At 50.9% G+C, this 22193-nt stretch overlaps 1 protein-coding gene across 1 annotated transcript; it reads left to right on the forward strand.

Annotated features, from left to right (window-relative positions):
- The first annotated feature begins 513 nt into the window (after window positions 1-513).
- EMILIN3 (elastin microfibril interfacer 3) lies at window positions 514-21207 on the forward strand. The gene is made up of 4 exons (XM_007057185.4): window positions 514-1032; window positions 5760-5882; window positions 13934-14181; window positions 16317-21207. Exons 1-4 carry the CDS (start codon window positions 824-826, stop codon window positions 18182-18184), a joined length of 2448 nt encoding a protein of 815 aa, XP_007057247.3. The 5' UTR covers window positions 514-823; the 3' UTR covers window positions 18185-21207.
- The last annotated feature ends 986 nt before the right edge of the window (window positions 21208-22193 follow it).

Raw genomic sequence — 22193 nt, forward strand, 5'->3', positions numbered from 1 at the left:
GAGACCCCATAAAGGGCCTTTCATTCTGGCCAATGGCTCTCCCCCCTCCCCCCCCCCCATCCACCCCCTTCTTTTTCTTCAGGTGACTCTCCAGGAGTCCCTGAGAGAACCATGGGCAGCTGGGATTTCCATCTCCTGAAGGGCCTGCTCCAAAAAGGATTTGAGCTGGAGAGTGAAACGGACACTTCTATAACGCCCCCATCCCCTAAACTTCCTCCCCATCCCCCCAACTCCCATCCCTGCTTTTGTCTCCTTCTCTCCTGTCCCTCCCTCTCTGCCCACCTACTGCATCTTTCTCTCCCCTCCCTGCTTCTCTCCCCCCTTTTTTTAACCTCTTGTGTGATGCTGCCCGGTGGGGGGGCTCGCTCCCTCTCCGGCTGGGGGGAGCATTCCAAGGGCCTGGAGGAGGGGATGGGTGGAATATTATGCTAATCCAGGGAGATGGACCCGCCTTTCCCCCTGCCCTCGTGGAGCTGGGGCTGGTGAGGAGACAGCAGCAGGGGAACGGCAAGTAGGGTACAAAAGAGAGCCAGGGAGAGGTGGAGCGGACAGCAGCGGCAGCCTCTGCCTCTCCAGCGGGCAGAGGGACAGGGGCGCTCTCCTTCACCTTTGCTGCCCTCACCCTGTCTATTTATAGGATTTCCTACTCCCCCACCCCACTGGAGAGGGTAAGAAAACCCGTCCTTGCAGCTTCCCCCTGCGCTGCCGGATCCTCTGCATTTCCCAAGCCGAGCAGCAGAGCCTCGCATCGGATCCTCAGTGACAAGGAGGAGAAAAGGTTACAGAGCCAGCTGCCGAGCTCCCCCGCTCTCTCCCTCCTCGGATGGGCGGAAAGAACATGAGCAGGACAAGTGGAAACTCTCTCTTCTGGGTTTTCTCCTACCTCTGCCTGGGGACGTTGGTTTCCCCGACGGATGCCAAAGGGACCTATTACCACCACCCCGCCCCTGTCTCTTACAGTAACCGATACAATCTTTATACCTCAGGATCTAGCCCGCAGCTCAGCCCCGGGAAGCCCATGGGGAAGCACAAGTAAGTGTGGCTCCTCGCTGTCTCCTCTCTCTTTTCAGCTTTGCCTCTTTCCCCGTTGAATTGACTGGTGAACGCAGCCTGCTCGGTTTCACTGCTGATCCGCTTCATGGTGTGTGGGATGGGGGGGGGGGGGGCAGTGTGGAAGCGAAGGCAATGGAAAGGAAATCGGAGCTAGATTCGGTACATTCGCTCAAAGGTGTCTGATCCGGGCGCCCAGTTACCGAACCGGAGCGGCGGGTGGGAAGCGCATGTATTTCTGTATTGAAAGGCAGAAAGGCGGGACGGGGTGGGGAGAGGGGAACGGGATTAAAAAATGTAACTCCCCTCCTCCCCTCTCCTTCATTTGCTCCAGAGGAGCTTGTTTGGCCGGAGCTCTCTGTCCCCGTGAAAAAAGGACCGATGTGGGGTTATGGCAGAACTCAGAGGAATCAAGAAGTTATTGGAAAGGAGAGGTCGATGCTGGCAGTGCCAGCCAGAGGTTCCCGAAACCCCGGTAACTTTTCCCAGCTGCCGCTGTTAAAAGCTCAGGCTGAAGCTCTAACGCTGCTAGCCACAGGTGGCTACCAGGGATAGAGCCAGCATAGTCCTCCCCTTGTACCGCGCTAGCTACTGGCCAGCCATTTGTACCATCGGTGGCTGCCTGCCTTGCTCCTAGCGGCAGTGAGGCGGGGTTTGCCACGTGCTTCTGGGGCTGAGGGGTAGAAAGGGCGGTCAGTCAGCCGGTCTCCCCAGCTTCCTTTCCTAGGGCACCCGCCTCCTGCGAGAGCCGGAACTGGAGGCTAGCGAGGGGCTCTTTGGGGGACTTGCATGCCTTAGCTGTCATCTCCAGAGCGTCTCTTGCGCTAGCAGCGCTCCACGGACTCTTTGGCTTGCCATGTCCCCCCAGTGCTGCTCTCTCTCTCCTTCCCCCAGCCCCTCCTATTTATAATACCCTCTGTCCCATTAGCTGCTGCAGCCCATTGGCATCCACTGGTGGGAAATGTCTCCAGCCCCAAGCCAGAATGGGCCAGTGTTGTGCGCTAACCCAGTGCCATCCCTCCCTGGCACCCCACCCTGCACCCAGTGCCCTGTCCTTCCAGAGGGGGGGGCCATACAGAGGAGGAAGATGCTTTGCTTCTGCTACTCAGGCGCTGTATAGTGGGGCTACTCGGCAGCGGAGTTGGGGAGCCAATATCAACTTCTCCCTAGACACATGCTCAGCCCCCCTCCCCATCCTCTCTCTCTTCCCGCACCAGCCTGCCCACCTATTGAGTCCTGGGAGGGGTTGGATTGCAGAGAAGGACAATTCTCTAGGGGAGTTCTCTGGCCTGTGCTATGCAGGAGGTCAGCCTAGCTGGTCACGATGGTCCCTCTGGCTTCAGAATCCATGAAAACTCAGCCTTGATCCATTCAGTGGGAGAGCTGGATTGTCTCTTCCCTTCATTTTCTAGGGAGCTCAGAGAATGGCCTGTGCTGGGCAGAATCCAAATCCCTAATCTCTTTACTTTGGCGTGAGTTTCACACTCATAAAAACAAGGCGCTGATAATACTAGCTGTAGCCCAGCACAGTGCAAACAGGGCTAGGGAAACTACACACCCCTCTCTAACCAATGCACTAGTCCTGACTGGCTTCCCCCTGTTGTTCCAGACTTGGGCTTCTCCGCTCCAGGCAGACAGCCCCTACTGTGTTAGCCCTTCTGCTCTCCTAAGCAGACCCTGCCACCGCTGCCTGAATAATGTGATGTTCTGGGATGTGTCTAGAAGGGTGCCTTAAGATTGAGGCTGAGACCCTCAAACTCATTGCACATGTGACTGAAAGGTGAAGGTCTCCTAGGTCCCAAGGCAGCAGCTCCTCGGGTCCACTACTGGCTTTGGTCAGGGTGCAGGTGGAGGCTGGAGAATTGTAGCCGTTTCCTCACTTGGGGCTGAGCAGCCAAACAACAAAACCATTTCACATTTGAAGAGCTGTCTTTCCCTGTCTCTAGGCAATGTGTCCCAAGCCCCATGAGCTCACTCATCCCCATCTGCTTTATCCCATGGACCCACTGTATGCAACTCAGCGTTTGGCTTTGTCCTTGCACCCTCATCTTCTCCCGCCGTGCCATCTGCTGTGTCCCTGTGCCCTTAATCCTTCTCCTCTCTACACTTCTCTGCTATCTCTGCCCCGCATTCTGAACTTCTCAGCACATCCCCATCTGCTTCTCCCCACCGCCCAGTGGTTTGCTGGAATTGCCTCAGCGTCCCTCTGTTCTAGCACTACCCCTGTACTCTTCCCACTGGGCCTGCCTCTGCTGCCCTGAATCCCTCTCTCCAGCACCCAGTTGGATTGTGTTGTGCTTGCTGCCCCACTCTGGCTGGCTCGCCTCCCGTATCGTCTACACTTGGTTACACTCTGCACATTAATTGAAACGGCTCCGTTACTTGGCAGCATGTTCCCACAGTGAGAAAAAGAACGTGTCAAAGCAGACTCGCCTAACTGGACATCCAAGGCAGAAGCAACCTGGGTACTTTTTGATTCACCCAGTGGCTTGCTCAGTGCAAGCATTGTGCCTACAGGCAGAGGCCTAGGGATCCTACCTTTTTGCAGTCACTAGCCATTCCAACTCCCATTTGTGAGAACTCCTAGCATGAGCTATTCAGGAAGCTCCCTCTTTTTCCTACTATCAACAGCCATGCTGCACTCCACTGGAGCAAGCTGCCCAGTAAGGGTTCCCATCACTAACTTGGGTGTAAGGCAGGTAGTAGGTCCCCCCGCCCGCCAGCCTGTGATCCTGTATTCACTGGACATGGAACCAAGTGTAACCCATGTTAGATGTTACTAAGACCCTATCTCCACCATAGGAACGACCATGGTGAAGGACCTGGTTGCAATATAGTTGTTCCCCAGCAAAGCAAAGAGGTGAGTCAGCCTGGCAACGTAGGTGGGATGAACTATGGTTGAATCCTGTTCTCAAGCCATGCTAAAGCTTTGGACATTGACAGAGCTGTGGGGAACATGGTTCAGTCCTGCCTACACCTCCAGGCAAAGTTTCAGAGCACTGCTGGAACCAGGAGCAGGGGAACCCGAGCTCTGTGCTTATTCTGGCAAATGGCAGATGCTGGCAAAAATCTGAAGCAACCACATGAGGACCTGTGGGACTCACCTCCAACACTGTGAGAGTGGTTTAGCAGACAGAAGGAGCCCTTGCTTCAGGAGCCTAGCCATTAAGTACATGGTGAAGCCAGCAGCCAGGAAGAGTCCTGTGCTCTGGGAGCCTCTCCTGAGAGCTTGGGGAGAAGGAAAGAGCCAGGTGCATGGGGAAGCAGACAGCCCAGATCTGTCTTGCAGCCCAGGGCTCCAACCCTAGAGTGTAAACATACAAAGGAGGCAGAACTGAGCTTCTGCAAGGTTGCTGAGCTCTAAGCCAAAGAGCTGAACCCAGACTTCTCAAGCTTTGCTGGAGAAGTGCAGCTATTTAGCTGCATCCCATTGATCCTGGCGAGAGATACTTGGATGCATTCATGCCCATCTTGTGGGAAATGCTGGTACTGAGATCTCAGACCCTGTCCCAATGCAGATACATCAGCTGTTGTACTTCCTTATGTTTGCCTGGGACAGCACTCATGTCGCAGACAGCAGCATGTGGGTGAAGAGCTAAGAGCAATGTACTCCCTTTCTTGGTTGTTGTTCTGGGGGTTGCTATTTCAAGTGAAGGGTGGGGAAAGCCCTTGGTGTGGGGGTCCCACAAGAGAAGGGTACGTGTACAGTGCATTAGGGATAGGAGAACCAGCCCAGATTTAATCAGAACCCACCTAACCCTGGGGCTTCTCACACATTTGAAAGTGTTTGACTGACTTGCTTTGCCTGTTCTCACTGCCAAGTCACAGCCAGGAAGGAAAGCAGCAGCACCAGAATATAGGGGGAGCAGCTAGCCTTGTGGTCTTGCTGACCCAGACAACTAGAAAGCCCTGGAGATCTTGCAAGCTGATCTCCTGAGAAAGCCTGAGCAAAGACATTCAGGCACAATGAAATGAGCATCCGTGGCCCAATCCTGCCAGCCCTGGGCAGATGGAGCTCCCGCAAGCTCAGGTAGAGATCTGCACAGATAGCCCCCAACCATACATCTGAACCACTCCCAGGAGGGGAACAGTGCAGGCATGATCAAGAAAGCTCAGAGTTATGTACCTTGCTGTCAAGCCTCAGGGCTTGCGCTGAAGGAGCTCCTCATGGCCTGGGACCCAACATGTCCATCACTACTATATGGTACAGCTCCTCATTGAAGCCCCAGTGGTTTACATGTGTCCTAGTGCACCATGAGGCAGGCCCTCTGTCACCATGCTTGCATGGCATGATATAAACCTGAGTGGTCACAAGGATGCTTCAGGTTAACAAATGCAGAGGCCGAGCACAACACGGGATCCAGGCTGGGGCATCCAGGTGACATTCATCTATCCCTGTTCCTTCCCAGGAGACTCCCTCCACTCTGAGCTCTCTTGCTGTGACTTTTCCAGGTCAGTGGTGTTAGCTAATTCATTATTCCAAGTGAATGAACAGGTGGAGGGAGCCCCCTAGCAGCCTAACCCTAGTAGAGACCTTAGTAGCAAATGCTAGCCAGGTGCAGGTAAACTCTGGACTGGAGCGTTTTTTGAGTCCCTCCCTTGGAAATGGACTTTGGTAGCAATGCCCCGTTCTCCTTCCCTTTTCGGGGATTCCTGGCTGCTGTTTCTGGGCAGTGGCTTGACTGTGTTCTGCTTTGTTTCCACTGCAGGAGCTACTGTGCGTATGTGGTGCAGAGAAATGTGACATGCACCCTGCAGGATGGGGTGGAGAGCTACGTGAAGGCAGAGTATCACAAGTGCAGCTGGGGGCCCAAGTGCCCCGGGAAAGTCCTGTGAGTACATGCTGGACGTAGCCATGGGAGTGGCATGGTGGGATCCCATGGTCATTTAGACCGAACGCTAGCCCTAGTGTAACACATACGCAATACAAGTGTGCTGCTTTCATGCCACTGTCCCAGGGCTGGGCCACATGCATCCTGCATGGATGAAGCTTATCTGGCTTTCTGCATACACTAATGATGGGGAGGCAGTGGGTTTGTGGGTGTAGTGGAAATTGCATCAGAAAAAGATGTTCAGTGGATGGGGTATGAGCTGGGGCTGCTTGTCCCCAGGAGCTCAAAGCATTGACCTTTCAGTTTGAGTATTAATACCCTCATTTGACAGATGGGAAACCATAGTATAGGGAGGTGAAGTAACATGCCCAGAATCACACAGTCAATCAGTGGTGAAATCATTTACAGACCCCTGTATACAGTGTTCATTTCTGGCCAGGCTATCTCAAAATATACAGCAGCAAAAGAAGGCAGTTCAGAGACAGGCAGACAGAGCCAGTAGACTTCTGAATGAGGAGAGACTGGAAGGATGGGGATGGTTTAGTTTAGAAAAATAACTGAGTGGACATGTTAGAAGTACACAAAATATAGAATGATACAGAAATGATAATAAATCATAATAATACCCAGCTTGTATACAGCACTTTTCATCCATAGATCTCAAAACACTATATAGAGGAGATTGGTTCATTTTACAAATGGGAAAACTGAGGTACCAAGAGGAGACATGCCTTGTCTAAGGACAGCAACCAAGCCAGGAACAGAACCAAGTCTTCTGAGTCCTAGGCCAGCATGCCAACCACCTTTTCACCTAGTCCATCCCACCTTTTCCTTGGAGCATCCTATTTACTATCTCACAGCACAGAGAACAGCTAGCAGAACAGAAAAGCAAGACATTCAAAACCAGTCAAAGGATATACTTTTCTTTGCAATGCATTACAAATCTGTGGCACTCATTGCCACAAGGCACCACTAAAGTCAGGAACCTAGCAAGACTCAGAAAAGGATTAGACATTTTTATGGATAGTAAAGTCAATCATAGTTGTGTTAGATACGGTAAAAACATAAGGGATACTGACCTTCATGCTTCAGGGCATAAGCCAACCACTACCTGCCTGGGGTAGGAAGAAACCTCCCCTTGGGGGAGGACATGCCATAACTCTCCACTGCAAGGTCTGGGGGCATGGAGGTTCCACCTACCTCTGAGGCAGCTGCTGTTGGTCACTGGAGGAGACAGGATACTGGACTGCTACTAGGTGGATCCATTGGGCTGACCTGGTTTGGCAGTTAGTGTGCTCTTCTGTCTCCTGAGGTAACCACTGGACACTGATGCCATCGCCTGAGGCTCTCTGGTTTCATTTCCTAGAGCTGTCTTTGAGTGACTCAAGGAACGGGGGGGCAGCACAGACCCCATCCTTTTGACCCAGGAGCACTAGCCAGGACTCCCTCTAGAGCCCATTACTTCTGCTGCTTAAGGAGCCTGAGGGAATGCAACCAGAGGAGCTCACTGCACTATGACCTGGAAGTGAACCCGTGTCTCCTTGGTGACAGCACCCATCCTAGTGCACTAACCACTAGGTCCCTGGGCCATCTAGACTCATGGGGCAAGACAAACGTGCCCAGTGGGTTTTCCCTTTCCTTCCCCCATGGTGCTGCTCCCATGGAGGGAGCCAGTCCCTTGCCCAGGCATTAGACTGCTTTGAAGAGCAAACAGACTATTTCCGAAAGCAGACACCCTTAGTTTTTTTATTTCCTTTTTATTTTATTTTTGGGGGGGAGGGGTGCCATTTAAACCCAAATGCACCGCTCCCCCAGAGAGAGAAAGGACAGGGGCCCTGATGCCCCAGACCTACCAGCACACTGCTCCCACTGCAGAGATAAGGGGCAGGAGAGAGCTGTGCGGGGGAGGGATCACTCAAGACCTCTGTCCCACTTAGGGAGCAGAAGAGCAGCCTCTGGTCCTCCCAGTCCCAGCAGTCTGGAGAAAACCTGTAGTGGGTTTGCAGTTTGGAGACACCCCCCCCCACACACCAGCACATCTCCCACCCTTCTTTCCGACCAAACCTGCTCTCTCTTCCCATCTCCCACCAAGAGGATGAATGGATGAGGCCCACCTGTGGTGTGATGGTCTCCAGTGAGTCATGCACTATTGCTACCCACAGGCCCTCATGCAGTAGCTCCATCCCACCAAACTGCAGCAGGAATTAAATCAAGTTTCTGTCCCATTCGTGGAGTAAGGCAGCCCAACGCAGCTGTATCCACAGTGCCAAGATTGGATGAACTCACGTGCTTTATGGAGGTGGCCTAATAGGTTCCCCCTCCATGAGCACCTGCCTCAATTCATCTGGCAAGGATTCTAAGCAACCTCACTGTAATGGCTGGGGGAGAGCTAGCTGCGGGAGGGTCAGCAGAAAATTCCACTAAAAATTAATGTTGGTTTTGCCAACATTTTTAATGAAAATTTACAGAAACATTTCAATTTGGAACATCTGCCAGAGTGCCTCCTGCTTCCTTTCTCTTCTAGGAGGTGGCTCTCTCTTCGGCCTACATCTCCCATGATACACCATGGTGAAGAGGAGGCGGAGCATCATGGGACTCCCTGGTCACAGTGCATCCTGGGAGTTGTAGTCTGGGAGGAGAACTTCCTAGAGAAGAATGGGCAACTGAACTACAACTCTCCTGAAGTACTGGAGCAGCATATTTTGGTTGTCAGGAGTTAGTTGTTGGCTTTTTATCTGGTTTTTGTTTTTTTGAGGATAAAGTCCAATATTTCCTGTGGAAAAGAGACAATTTTGGTGAACACTTTCATTTTGTCAATAATCCAGTTTGATCGAAAAAATTTGATCAGCCCAAGTCCAGGGTTCAAATGCAGTCAAATGCAGGGGGGGAGAAGGTGTAGACCATGGAAAGGGAGCCTGCCGGTCTCCTGTACCAGGAAAGTATTTTTAAACTCCCTGCCATTTAGTAATGGTCCAAGGGAAAACCCCCGCTGTTCAGCAAACCTAGGGCTGGAATAAGACAATTTCCTTTCTGCTTCGCTAGTATCTGCATCCAAGAAGCTAAGGACTTGTATGGACATTAATTTGGCCTCTCACTGCCTGATACCTAAGCAGGATTGTGATCCCATCCCCCCCTCACTGATGGACAAGCTACCCCAGAGAGGTTAAGGATCTGATTATCAGAGCCCCCACTTCTCACACTGAAGCCTGGGGAAGCTGTGAGTGCTCAGCACCAATGCAAATCAAGCCTGAAAAGGTCTTTCACTGAGCTCAGGACATCAGGTGCATGCTGGGTGCCAAGTTCTCTTGGAAACCTGATTGGCATCTCAGCAGCAGGGCTAAAGCAAAACCCAGGAGCCATGACTCTCAGCCTTTGCTATGCTCACTGGCAGAGAGATTTTGGTAGTGTCACTTGAGCAGGAGGAGAATGAATGAATTCCAGCAAAGCCAGGGAAATCCCCACATTTCCCCCCTCCCTCCCAAATATCATAACCACTAGGAACCTTACAGTTGTCACTATGCTGCATTCTGTAGCTTGCGCGGGACTTCTGTGAGATTGGGGAGAGGGAAAACTCAGACCGTCCTGCTTCCAAAAGGCCCATACTTACCACTTGAGCGAAAGGAGAATCTCCACTAGCTGATAGTAGTATAGGGCCTATGAAACACCATTTTGAGTCCATCCAGTGGAAAGCAGTAGTGCACACATGAAAGCCTGTTCTTTATATGCATCCATAGTTATTCAAACTCACTCTCAAGCATCTGGGGTTGGCAGGAGTTCACCCAGGGGTGCTGGAAAAATTTTTATAGTGAGAGTGCTGAGCCCCATTGACCTAAACTGTAAACCCTGTATTTAATGGAAACCACTTCAAACCCCTAGTTCCAGCACCCATGAGTTCACCTCACTTGGACACGGGTGTAAAAGCTCCTCCTAGCTGACACTGTGCTGCACAATGACACTCACAGCACCACTGCAGCAGGGGGGCTAGAACCTAGCTTTAAAGCTCAGCCCGGCCTCCGCCACTTGAGCTAAGGAGGGTCTCGCTTGTCCTGGAGCAGGATCTATGACAAAGTTGCACTGCTCGAATGCTCCCCACTAGAGGGCAGCAGTGCACAGACTGTATCTGCTAGCTAGCCAGTTGGCAACCAGCCCCACTGAACATTGCCCTGCTCCCGCTCCCTGGCCCGTTGCATCTCTTCAAACACACACACAGTGAACCCATAGCATTTGCTGAAAGAGGCCGCATTGGCCAGCTGCACTTTTTACAGCGCTTGGAATGCTGCACGCAAGAGAGAGGCAGTTTTTCCAGGCCCTGTTGATCCAGCTGCAATAAATACTTCCTGTTGCTGGCATTCAGGGAGTTGGGGGGTGGGTTCTTAATTGCAGAAGGGCGGGTTCTTAATTGCAGAAGGGCAGTGTGTTCCTCAGCGTGAATGGTGCCAGAGGGCAGCGCGGCAAGGCTGGGAGCACCTCGTGCGCCAGACGCCTTGCTCGCCCCATCCCGAGTTCCACTTACAACCCCCCGCCTCTGCCAAGAGCGACAGGCTGCAGCCCAAACGTCTGCACAGAGCCAAGGCGATGGCTTGTGCCAATGTTGTTATTGACAGTGGCTGAGCTCGGCGGCTTTTACTGCGCACCACGATATTTCCGGGCAGGTTTAAACACTCTGTAAAAAATACCATAGGAACCTGGAGGCTTCTGGACGGAGGAACAATAAAAAGCGAGCTGGTTTTTCCAGCCTCTGCTCCCCCTTTCTGACCCACGCTTGTGTTGCCAATTGAACAAACAGCAGCTCACGGCAGGTTCCTGCGCAGCGTGGCATTCCGTGTGGGCTGGCCAAAAAGAAGCTGGAGGAACCGGCCGCTGAGCAAAACCCTTCCCAGTGGCCAGGGACTCACCGGAAAACAACCAGAACAAGCCCTCCTTTCCCAAGCACATTGAGAGCAGCCGAGCTAGAGCAGCCCTGTGACCGTAGCCCTATGATGCTCTCCCTTTGGAGAAGGGTGCAGGGTGCTGAGTGTGTACTTGGCCATGTACATATAAATCAGTGCCAGTATACATCCACCTGTGTACGTACTAGGGCATGTATGCAGCTTATACACCCACATCCAAGTGAATACAGCAGAGGTGCAGGAGATGTGCACATGCATCCAAGGCTGTGTGTGTCAGTTCATGCCTTGCACCTCACTTAGCCATTCATGTCAGCATCCCTTGTATCAGTGCATGTCTGTGTTTGTGTGCATTAGAACAACATAAGGTGCTCCCCAGTGGGCAAAGACCCTGCCTTTGTGCTTGACATCCGGGTAGCATATTCCCCATACCATGCAGTAATCCACATGCAGAGTTCTTGCAAGGTGGAGTGGAACGCTGAGGGGCCCAGCTCAATAAATGTTTGAGAGAGTTGAACATTTTCAGTGTCGCAGTTTTCCACTTGAAAATGCTGTCTGCAAAATCAAAATGGTTCATAGGAATGTTGATTTCAACTAAGCTTAACAGAAAAAAATTGAAACTATTTCAGTCAAAATGGAGTATTTTGTTTCATCTTGCTCAGTTTTTCTTGTTTTGACTTAATTTTGTTGACATTTATATTAATATGATTATATTGCTACATATAATATAAATATATTAGGTTTCAAGGGTGGCAAAATGTTTTGTTCTGGTGATTGCAATGTTTCCAAAGTGCAATATATCAGAATTTCCATTCCATGGTAAATTTCAACTTTTTGTTCCCACTTGGACCCAAAGGAATTTCAAAATATTAGAATTTCCTGCAGAACAGCAATTCCATTTTCAGAGCAGCTCGAACAGTGGTTCAGCTCACTTTGGGAGCAAAGATTCGGGTCTGTTTTCATTTTGTCCCAATTGGTTCCCACATACTCAGTTCATACAAGGTCACTGGAACTCTAGCAGGGATGAGGCCTAGAGAGAAATGGGGAGCGGAGTGGGGTGGTGGTGGCAGCAGGGGTAGTTTACTTCTGTCCTAATGATAGCTGTTGAATTCCCATTAGCGACACCCCTGATAAGCTAGAGTGAGGGGAAGATGAGGTGGGATTAAAGTAGAGGGTGTGCTGTTTGAAACAGGCAGAGGAAGACACTAAACTGGGAGGAGAGGTAGATACGCTGGAGGGTAGGGATAGGATAAAGAGGGCCCTCAACAAATTAGAGGACTGGGCCAAAAGAAATCTGATGAGGTTCAACAAGGACAAGTGCAGAGTCCTGCACTTAGGACGGAAGAATCCCATGCACCGCTACAGACTAGGGACCCAATGGCTCGGCAGCAGTTCTGCAGAAAAAGACCTAGGGGTTACAGTGGACGAGAAGCTGGATATGAGTCAACAGTGTGCCCTTGTTGCCAAGAAGGCCAATGGCATTTTGGGATGTATAAGTAGGGGTATTGCCAGCAGATCGAGGGATGTGATCATTCCCCTCTATTCGACATTGGTGAGGTCTCATCTGGAGTACTGTGTCCAGTTTTGGGTCCCACACTACAAGAAGGATGTGGAAAAACTGGAAGGAGTCCAGCGGAGGGCAACAAAAATGATTAGGGGACTGGAACACATGACTTATGAGGAGAGGCTGAGGGAACCGGGATTGTTTAGTCTGCAGAAGAGAAGAATGAGGGGGGATTTGATAGCTGCTTTCAACTACCTGAAAGGGGGTTCCAAAGAGGATGGATCTAGACTGTTCTCAGTGGTAGCTGATGACAGAACAAGGAGTAATGGTCTCAAGTTGCAGTGGGGGAGGTTTAGGTTGGATATTAGGAAAAACTTTTTCACTAGGAGGGTGGTGAAACACTGGAATGCGTTACCTAGGGAGGTGGTGGAATCTCCTTCCTTAGATATTTTTAAGGTCAGGCTTGACAAAGCCCTGGCTGGGATGATTTAACTGGGAATTGGTCCTGCTTTGAGCAGGGGGTTGGACTAGATGATCTCCTGAGGTCCCTTCCAACCCTGATGTTCTATGAAGGATAGTCCAGTTGTTAAATCCCAGCTCTGCGTTCTAGGGTCAGCTGTCTGCCCCATTATTAAGGGGCCCTAGGATGTGTCTCTTAAGCCTCTCTCCCACTTTCCCCTTCTGTAAAATGTGGGCAGTAAAATCTGCCATGCAGCGATGTTGTAAAGCTCACTCCATCAGTCACCGTTAGTGAAGGACTTTGAGAGTCTTGGGTGGCAGTTAGTGAGTGAGGTGCAGAGGGTTATAACAACAACATCCACCCAACCCACAATGCTTCCCACAAGGGAAAATACAGATATTGGGCACTGCTGCCCCCTACTGCTTAAGAACAATCAGTAATTTTAGAGCAACTACGGCAAGGGGTGGTTTATTGTAACGATGTTCCATTCTAGAAACGTTCTCCAAAATACAGCAGTCTTTCGAAAGGTATTTGACCAGTCTGGAAACATTCCACAGGAGAGATCTCCCTCCCACATGCAATTCTATGGAGTTATTAACAAACAAATGTTGGAAAAGGTTTCTCTTTTAAATTCTGTAACATGGGAGTCATTTCCACCAATGCCTCAGAGATTTGTCTTTCTCACAGAGGCAGTCATTTACGGTCTATTTGTGCAAGCTTTAGCAAAATGAGGCCCTTTGCAGTTGCCCTCCAGATGCTACTGCAATACCTAGGTTTAATAATACAACTTATATCGCTGTTGGTCTTTGATTTTCGTAAGTTAGAGTCACAGCAAAGAAAAGAAAGAAAGGTGCATAAGCAATCCTTCGCATGTTCTCCCCCTTCCATCCATAGATGTCTTGTCGACCTGATTGTAAGCTCATGGGGGCCGGGGAGCTGTGTCTTGCTCTGTTTGCACAGTGCATGGTGCAAGCTCAGTTGGGGCCTGTAGGCAGTTACAGCTGGGCGTAGATCCACACACGACAGTGTGTGGGCTGGGAAGAGAAATGCCAATAACGGTTACTATTCATCTCCAGCATGCCAAGACAGGTGGCTGATTCAGGCCCCCCTTCTGTTATAAAGTGCTAGAGATCTAGATTTCAGCTCGTTAACACTGCTCTCCCTTCCTTCCTTCCTCCCTCCCTCCCTCATCTCCAAAAAGGTACCGCACCTTCTACAGACCCAAGTACAAGATTGGCTACAAGACAGTGACTGAGCTGGCATGGAGGTGCTGCCCAGGACTCATGGGAGAAGGGTGTCATGACAGCCCTACCGATCAACCAGGCCTGCTGCCCCAGCGCCCCAGCCCTAAGATTCCTCCTGGTCACAAGATGTTTCCAGGTCCTAGAGTTCCTCCCCATCCCCAAATCCACCCTGAGCCGTTTCCAGGTCCAAAGAAGAACCACTATGGTGAGTGATGGAGCCCTCCCCGGAGAGCTGCATTGCCTTTGATTTCACACCCACAGGTTATGGTTTCACAGAACCTAATGACACAGTCAACCCTGTTGTTAGCACTCTCAGCAGAGACAGCCAGGACAGAGGCCTGCTCACGCGCAAGTCAATTACTGCAGTGGCTATACGTCGACATAACTCAGATCGACTTAATTTTGTAGCGTAGACTCATAAGGAAGATTCTCTCCAGCTCAGGCTTGAGCCACAACAACAGGGCAACATGAGGAAACTTACATTACTGCAGTTGCCAGAGCCGTACTGGTCTTTAGGTCAGAGAACTTCCCTCACCCAGGCTGTTAAAGCACCTTTCACCTGTGCAGTGTTGGTTGTAGCTGGACTCCTGCAGCATTTCGTGGGGCTGGGTTTCTCACTCTCACTGAAATATGGATCATTTGGAGACAAAGTCAGAGAATTGTAGGATTCATAGATGTTTATAAGGCAAGTTGGGCTTTAGGGCCAAATTGATGGAAAGTATTTCAACAGGTTCCAGCAGCCCATTCCAGCTGAGCTAACTTCTGCAGCACAGTAGCTACAAGGTGCCCATGAAAAAGGGGCAGCAGGAACTAATGGAGGGTGTTTTGAAATATAAAGTCCCGGCCCTTTAAAAAATTCCTCCCATGTCACAAAAATGGAGCATCTTTGTTATACCAGGGCTCAGCAGAAATCACCCTCCAGGCAGGAAATTCCTTGCAGGGCAGGTAGGACTCCAAAGAGTTGAATCCCAGCCCTTTAGGCAGCAGAGAGGTACGTCTTACCTTTCAGAGGGCTGGGCCTGAACAGATGCTCCCCTGCTTTTCCAAGGCTGCTCCCACCTGCAATGCTAACAATCAGGAGATTTCCCCAGTGCTGGGGGCTTGTCTGTGTTCTAAACATGTGCTCAGGGGTCGGGGGAGGTCATCACTGACCAAGTTGCACAGCTAAGCATGGAGCAATGTGCCTCCAATTTTCTGGGGAAAGGGGGGAAAAGAGGCAAGAGATGGGGCAGGGATTTGGGGTTTGAACAGCCAGGCTTGCTCGCACTTTACCTTGTAGGGAACACAAAGAGAGCTGGTAAATTAGGTCAAAGCCCACTGAAATTAATGGGAGACGACAGTAGACTTTGCATTAAGCTGCTGCAGAACACACCTAGCTGGAGCATCTGTACGTACAGACATCCTGTAGAGGCTGGGGGCCCCCTAAAGTGGGTAGCGCTGAAAAGGCTCCCGGTACCTAGAGTAGCCACACTGTCGGTCTCTGCTTCGGGCAGCAGGAGCCCCATGGAGTGGCAGATACAGAATTTTTACAGACATTGTACAGCCAGTTCGCCCTGCGGAGCAAGAGGGTGCAGAGGAAGGAGGCAGTTCTCTAGAGCTACCGGAGGCAAGTGGGATGGGACAGGACCACTGGGTTTGCAGCCTCAGACTGCTCAAGCCACAGTGGCGCCCTTTCCAGCTACCCACAGCCCAACCCGTGGCCAAACGCATACAGACATCACTTCTAATGGGGACTGAACCCATCATCCCCCAAAATACAGGCCTTTACCCCATTCACTATCAGAAAAGAGCAGGGATTATACTTGCTGGATCCAGGTATTAGAGGGAGACATGAAATCAGGCCCAGAGAGCCACAGTCATTACTACACAAAGGGAGCAGAAGAACAGAGACCCTCAGCTATTCACCACCCATCCCCTTGCAGTTATGGCCTGCAGCTGTATAGACATAAGAACACAGGGGGTTTGTCTACACTGCAATTAAAAACCCATGGCTTCCCCATGCCAGTTGACTCAGGCTCATGAGGCTCAGGCGCTGCTTAATTGCAGTGTAGATGTTGCAGATTGGCTCTGGGACCATGTGAGGTGAGCTGCAACCCAAGCCAGAACATCTACACTGCAATTAAGCTGTCCCTTAGCCTGAGCCAGGTGGCTCAGGCTAGCCACAGGTTTTTAATTGCAGTGTAGACATACCCAGGAAGGCCAGATGGGCTGCTTGCCATGCTAACCATCATCTGAATACCAGAAGGCTGAATGCAAGCAACAGGACGGGCGGAAGTCAGAATTAAGGCGGAGAAAGCTGTAGTAGTCGTCATCTTCCTCTCTGTTTCTTCTCTGATGTAGGCAGGAAGATACCTGGCATCTTTGGGGACAGGCTGGACCGGCTGGAAGAGGAGGTAAGGCGCCTCTCGCAGTCCTACGACAGCCTGCACAATGTGGTGAGCGGGCTGGGGGACCACCTGCGTCTGGCCATCCAAGAGGACACCAACAAGATGATCGGGTCCCTGATGAACAGCCCAAGTGTGCCTGACTCAACGGTGGGCTTTGGGGTCATTCCTGATGGGATTGTGGATGTGGCTGACAAAGCAGACATCGCCACCTATCCACCCGTGGGTGAGATCCTAGCCAAGGTGAGTGAGGTGAGTGATGTGCTGAAGACCAAGACAGATTTGCTCAATGAGGTGCATGGCCTGGTCCTGGACCATGATGGGCAGATCAAACACCTGCTGGAGTCAGCTAGGCCATCACCCCTCACCTCCATTGACATGTTGGAGGAGTACATGGACACCCGGCTGAGCAACCTGCGAGCAGAGCTGCTGGATGGCTTTGAGAAGAAGCTGGTGAAAATCCAGAGCACATGTGACTTCAGGATCAAGGAGGTGCAACAGCAGTGTGAGGAGGAGAAAGCTGCCAACTTGCGGCTACAGCAGACCCTGGACGGCAAGGAACTGGAAATCAAGAAGGAGATCTCCCAGCTGGAGACCCAGATCCAAGGGTTGACAGTGGTGGAGAGCTGCTGCGGCAACCTGAACTACCTCACCGAGCGCATGGACATCCTGGAGAAGGGCCTACACAGCATCTCCGAGTCCCAGAAGAACCTGCACTCGCATCTCAATGGTGAGTTCTCCACTGTCACCCTGGGGAGCCTTGTTGAAGGGCGCTTTGAGGACCTGGAGGTGAGGCTCAATGCTACAGGGAGAGAGACTGGCAGCTGCTGCTCCAGCTTGGAGGACAGCATGATGGGCCTTGTGGGGTCAGAGTTGGACGGTGTGAGGACCTCATTTGAGGACAAAATGAGGACCTTGGAGGACAGGTTCATGACCATTGTGGGGGAGCTGAGCAATGTCAGCACCCCAGCAGGCCTGGATGGAGCCGTGATGCCCTTGCTGGAGGGAGAGCTTGCCAACGTGAGGAAGCAGACAGACGAGAGACTGGAGGTGCTGCAGAGCCAGCTCACCACCCTGGAGAACACCTGCTTACTGGGCTGCGCCTCTGCTTCCAAAGATGTGGAGACCTTTCGGACAGAAATTGAGGACTGCCAGAGCAAGAACCAGGATCTGCTGCTCAGAATGGACAGTAACAACGACCTCCTGCGCAAGCTGAACGCCACCATCCTGGAGATCCAGAGGCGGATTGATGAGGAGGCAGCCGGCTCCCTGCAGGGCGAGATCACCCTGCTCAAGATCAACCTGAATACTGTGAGCAAGTCACTGACAGGGCTCAAGGACTCCGTCTCCCAGTACTCCAACACCGTGCTGCACGTCAACTCTTCACTGGACGAACACGAGCGCAAGATAGAGGACGAGGTGCACTCCATTCAGGAGAAGGTCAGCGACCAAGGCTCGCAGCTCATCTTCAGCAACAAGCGCGTCCTTAACCTGAAAGGCGACCTGGAGAGACTCAAAGCCAGGATCGTGAATGACCTAAGCAACTGCAAGAATGCCGCACACGACCTGCAGAAGGAGGTGGACCAGTTTGACAGCCGCGTAGCCCAGGTGGAAAATATGTGCGGCGGGCTCGGTGCCATGACGGGGAGCCTGGACGTCATCCGCGATGAGCTGGAGAAGCACACAGGCAGCCTGTGGGGCTACATGGACCATATGAACGGGACATTGGCCGCCCACTCTCAGGAAATAACTGTACTGAAGGACAACTTGCTGGATTGCCAGGCCAAAGTGACAGAGCTGGCTGAACAGGTCACCCACTTGTAAGGCGCTTCAGAGGGGAAGCAGCATTAGCTATACTGAAACCCACCTCTCTTTATCCTTGAAGAACAGAACTAACTTATATCACACAGACTCTACTGTGACAATGGGTTTTTTTTAAAAAAAAAATATATATAAATGGAAAGCTGCTATAATCCCTTCTCCCATTTCTTTAATTTTTTTTTCTTGCCTGAGAAAAGTGAAATCCTACAGCCCAAGTCGACCCTTTGCCATTACTGAACTGGACTGGACTTGACTTCCTTCTGGTCACTTAGCAGCTGTCCTAACAATGTAGCGAGATGCCTGGTCATAGCTGGGTGGTTGTTATGTAGCTATGACCCAGGAATGACAATTCAGGACCAAGCTCAAGGCAGAATCATTTTGGAGGATTGATTGCTTCTGAAAGAATAAAACTCTGTATTTGTGAGGCAGGATGGACAAACTCTGTTCCTAAAGGATCACATGCATCTTACCCACTGGGGCAAAGAGATAGTCAGGGACCTGCCTTTGCAACACCCACAGGGGACATTTGGATTTTAACAGGGAAAATTCCCTCTGTACCTTGGGGAATTTTATTCCCCTTTTTGATACAACGGCTTCCATTCTATTCAGCTGAACCCAGGTTTCTGTCTCACAACTAACGCCTAAGCCAATTTAAAATTAAACGCATTCCCCACCCAGCCGTTTTGACAAGTATCATAGGGGGATATGCATTAAGACAACATATGTCTATACATAAGCCTCTTCCTCCCCGCCTACTCCAGAGTGCAATGCCTTTGTTCAGCTTCCTCCATCTTACCAGTTGTGCTATGGAGCATACAGTGTGCCCTGTTAGAGATTCAACTATTTTAAGCGTGGCATTTTGTGGGAGAGCATTTTAGGACTGTACTGGGCCTGAATTTAATAAGAACAATGGGTGCTGGGGGTCCTGTGTGTTTGCAGACCAAGGACTGCAAATTGGACACAACCCTTTGCTCGTTGCCTAAGTCACATTGGAACCTAGGTCTCCAAAGATGAAAAGCCAGGGTATTAAGCCATGATGCCCCCCCAACCCTGGGGAGTGAGTTAAGCAATAATGCGGCAGTAGATATGTGCAGGTGCTCTTGTCCCATAAATGGCTTTACTGCCCAAGATGCTCCAGGTGTAGATTTGGAGAAATAGGATTTGTGTATTCCCAGACTGCACAGGGCAATGGGTGTGCATGCTCACTATCCCATGGTCACGCAGACAGGAGTGGGCAACTGGAATCACATCCACTTCACATACCACAGGGCCGCTGAAAGCCTTCTTGTCTATGTGACTTCCCTAGGGAGGGACTTCCTTTACCAAGAGCAGGCAGGAGGTAAGGTAAGGGGATGTCTCTCACAGTGCCTTTGAAAGCAGAACCCTTCTGGGGGTTGGGTGTATTAATCAAGGGAAGCTCAACTCAGCAGTATCATTTGGGAGATCTCCACATTTCACCCAGTTTTCCATCTGGGCTGGATGAGGCACAAAGGGACTCAGTGAAGTGTCAGATCCCTGAGTGGGTCTGGTGAGCTAGGAATGGGGATTCACCTCACAGTGGAACCAGGAGGTGACAGGGACCTCTGCTCCCACGTCTGGGCCATTTCACAGCTCTAATTTAATCTCACACTAGGCCTGCTTCAGTTCCTCTCTGCACCAGCTGCCACCGCAGCCCTAGGCCCTGACTTTCCTCACCATCGCTCTCTTCCACTCATTCTCATCCTGTGTCTCCTCCTATTACCACATTTCTTCCCTGTAACCCATTGCACCAGAGTGTCAGGCACAGGCTGAAACTGGGCTCTGAAGAATTTGCCCCCTTTGCTCCATTTCCCCATTAAGCACATGGTAGCAGCTTGCCACATAGGATGTTTCCAGCTGTTCTTTCTCATGTGATACAGCTTTAATGCGACCCCCGGCCTGGGAGGGAAGAGCATTTCCCCTTTAGCTGTCTCAACCCAGACAAGTAACTTACACACTGGAAGCATGGAGCAGCACAGATAGCCCTCTACAGCAGTGGTTCTCAAGGAGGGGTCTGGGGCCCCCTGGGGGGCCATGAGCAGGTTTCAGGGGGTCTGCTAAGCAGAGCCAGTGTTTGACTTGCTGGAGCCCCAGTCAGAAAGCCAAAGGCTCACCATGAGGCTGAACCCTGATACCCCCGACCTGAGGTGAAGCTGAAGCCTGAGCACCTTAGCTTTGCAGGAGACCCTGTAGTGTGGGGCCCACATGACCAATTAAGAGGAAGATAAATCTCCTACTATCAAGCTTATCTATAGCCGGCGTGATAGTCTGCATTTTCAAATAGCAAGTGGCTGAGGGGAGCAGCTCCCTGGAGGTCAGAAGGAAAGTAGGATGTTAAAGCTAACACAACTGGGGAGGGGGAATAGTTTCAGATGGGGCAGAGGGAGAAGTGGTGGGGAGGCATGTTGATCTCTCAGAAATGGTGCTATATTTGAACTCCTTTCCGGCCAATCACTTGAAGAGGTCTATGCTTGGACTCGAGTTTAAAACTAAGTAACATGGTGTTTAAATGGGCATTTGTTGCTTTTGCAGGAGGAATCTGATTGTATCTGCATCTTTGCTCCCTTTGGAGGCATGGGGATTCTGGAGCAGTTGTGAAATCCTATTAAAGTCCATTTTGAATTGTTTTTTTAAAAACTTTGTACATTTGTTCAGATGTTAAAGCTGAAAGACAGTTTGTACTAAGAACAAAAAATAAAACTTCTTGCTGAGGTTTCTGGTATCAAACGACTCCCTTAGAATTAACAGAGAAGTGCAAGCACAGGGCTTGGCTCACCAAGCAAGGCAGCCAGGATTGAGACATGAGTTATTTTCCAGAACAAGTTGTTTGAGGGGTGGAAGCTGTGTGGAGGGAGGGAGGATTTGCAGCCTTGTTCAGTCCATGCTAGTAGAATTGCTGTAGCAATCGTTACATGTAGAATGTGCTTTAGAAAGATGTTTTTGCTCACAGGAGCCTGCAGTATTTGGTATTCTCCTGTTTCTATTTATTTCATAATTAGGTGTATACGAGAGCAGCTTTCAGCTTGGAAGTGGGCGTGGGGAGAGGGAAGCTCATAAAGGACTGACTTTTAAAGTAACTTCAGCCAGGTCTCCCTTGTGACACTAAATTATGAATATTTTGCAGAGTGCTGAGCACTCCAGGCCTGAGCTTTCCGGAAAGTCTGGATGCAAGGGTAGGCACTGAGCCCTGTGAAAATTCTGGCTTTAAGACCTGAGTTCTGATGCTGTGACTGTTCTCTAGGGACCACAAGGCTCACAAGAGCCTGGCTTGCTCGTTTTTTTAAATAAGCTTTGTCTGCAGTAAGGTCTAAACGGACACGAGGGCACCTACTTTGTGCCCAGCTGCTAGCTGCGCTAGGAGTGAGTTCTGCAGTAGGGCAAAGGCAGGGCATTAAATACATGGTCTCACCTGGCACCTACAGTGGAAAGCTGCAAAGCAGCATAAGCTTCCTGCCCCAGAGTTATAGGGATAAGAGCCAATGGGGGATTTGAAACCCATTTGGAGTTCAAGCGCCTTCCACGTGGACTAGACAAGGGCACCTAGAACAAGCCACGCTTGCTTTCTACGAGTAAGAGAGCCATCCCCCAGGTGAGCCACAGTTGGAAAGAGGGTGAAGAAAGCCTGACAGTGCCCAATGCACCTTTTTGGCTGCGGTTAGAGAGCTTCCATCTTCCCACAACCTACATGTGAGGTCAGGACATTTCTGAAGTAGGCTGCAGTATGGCCACAGGTCAGAACTCCTGGGTTCTACTCTCACCTCTGCCAACAACTCATGAGCTGGCCTTAAGCAAGTCACATCTTCTGCCTCAATTTCCCTCTCGGTTAAACAGGAGTCGTGCTGGGAAGGCTCCATTGTGAAAAGCACTTTGAGATCCTCCCACAGAAGCACAAGATCATAGAGGAGGAGTGGGAGCACCAGTAAGTGGCCTCATCAAATCCAGCAGGCTGTGGATGCAAATCCCTGAAGACCCTTTCTCCTATTAGTGACATCGC

The sequence above is a fragment of the Chelonia mydas genome, chromosome 13 (assembly GCF_015237465.2).
Source record: "Chelonia mydas isolate rCheMyd1 chromosome 13, rCheMyd1.pri.v2, whole genome shotgun sequence".
In the NCBI taxonomy this organism is placed as follows: Eukaryota; Metazoa; Chordata; order Testudines; family Cheloniidae; genus Chelonia; species Chelonia mydas.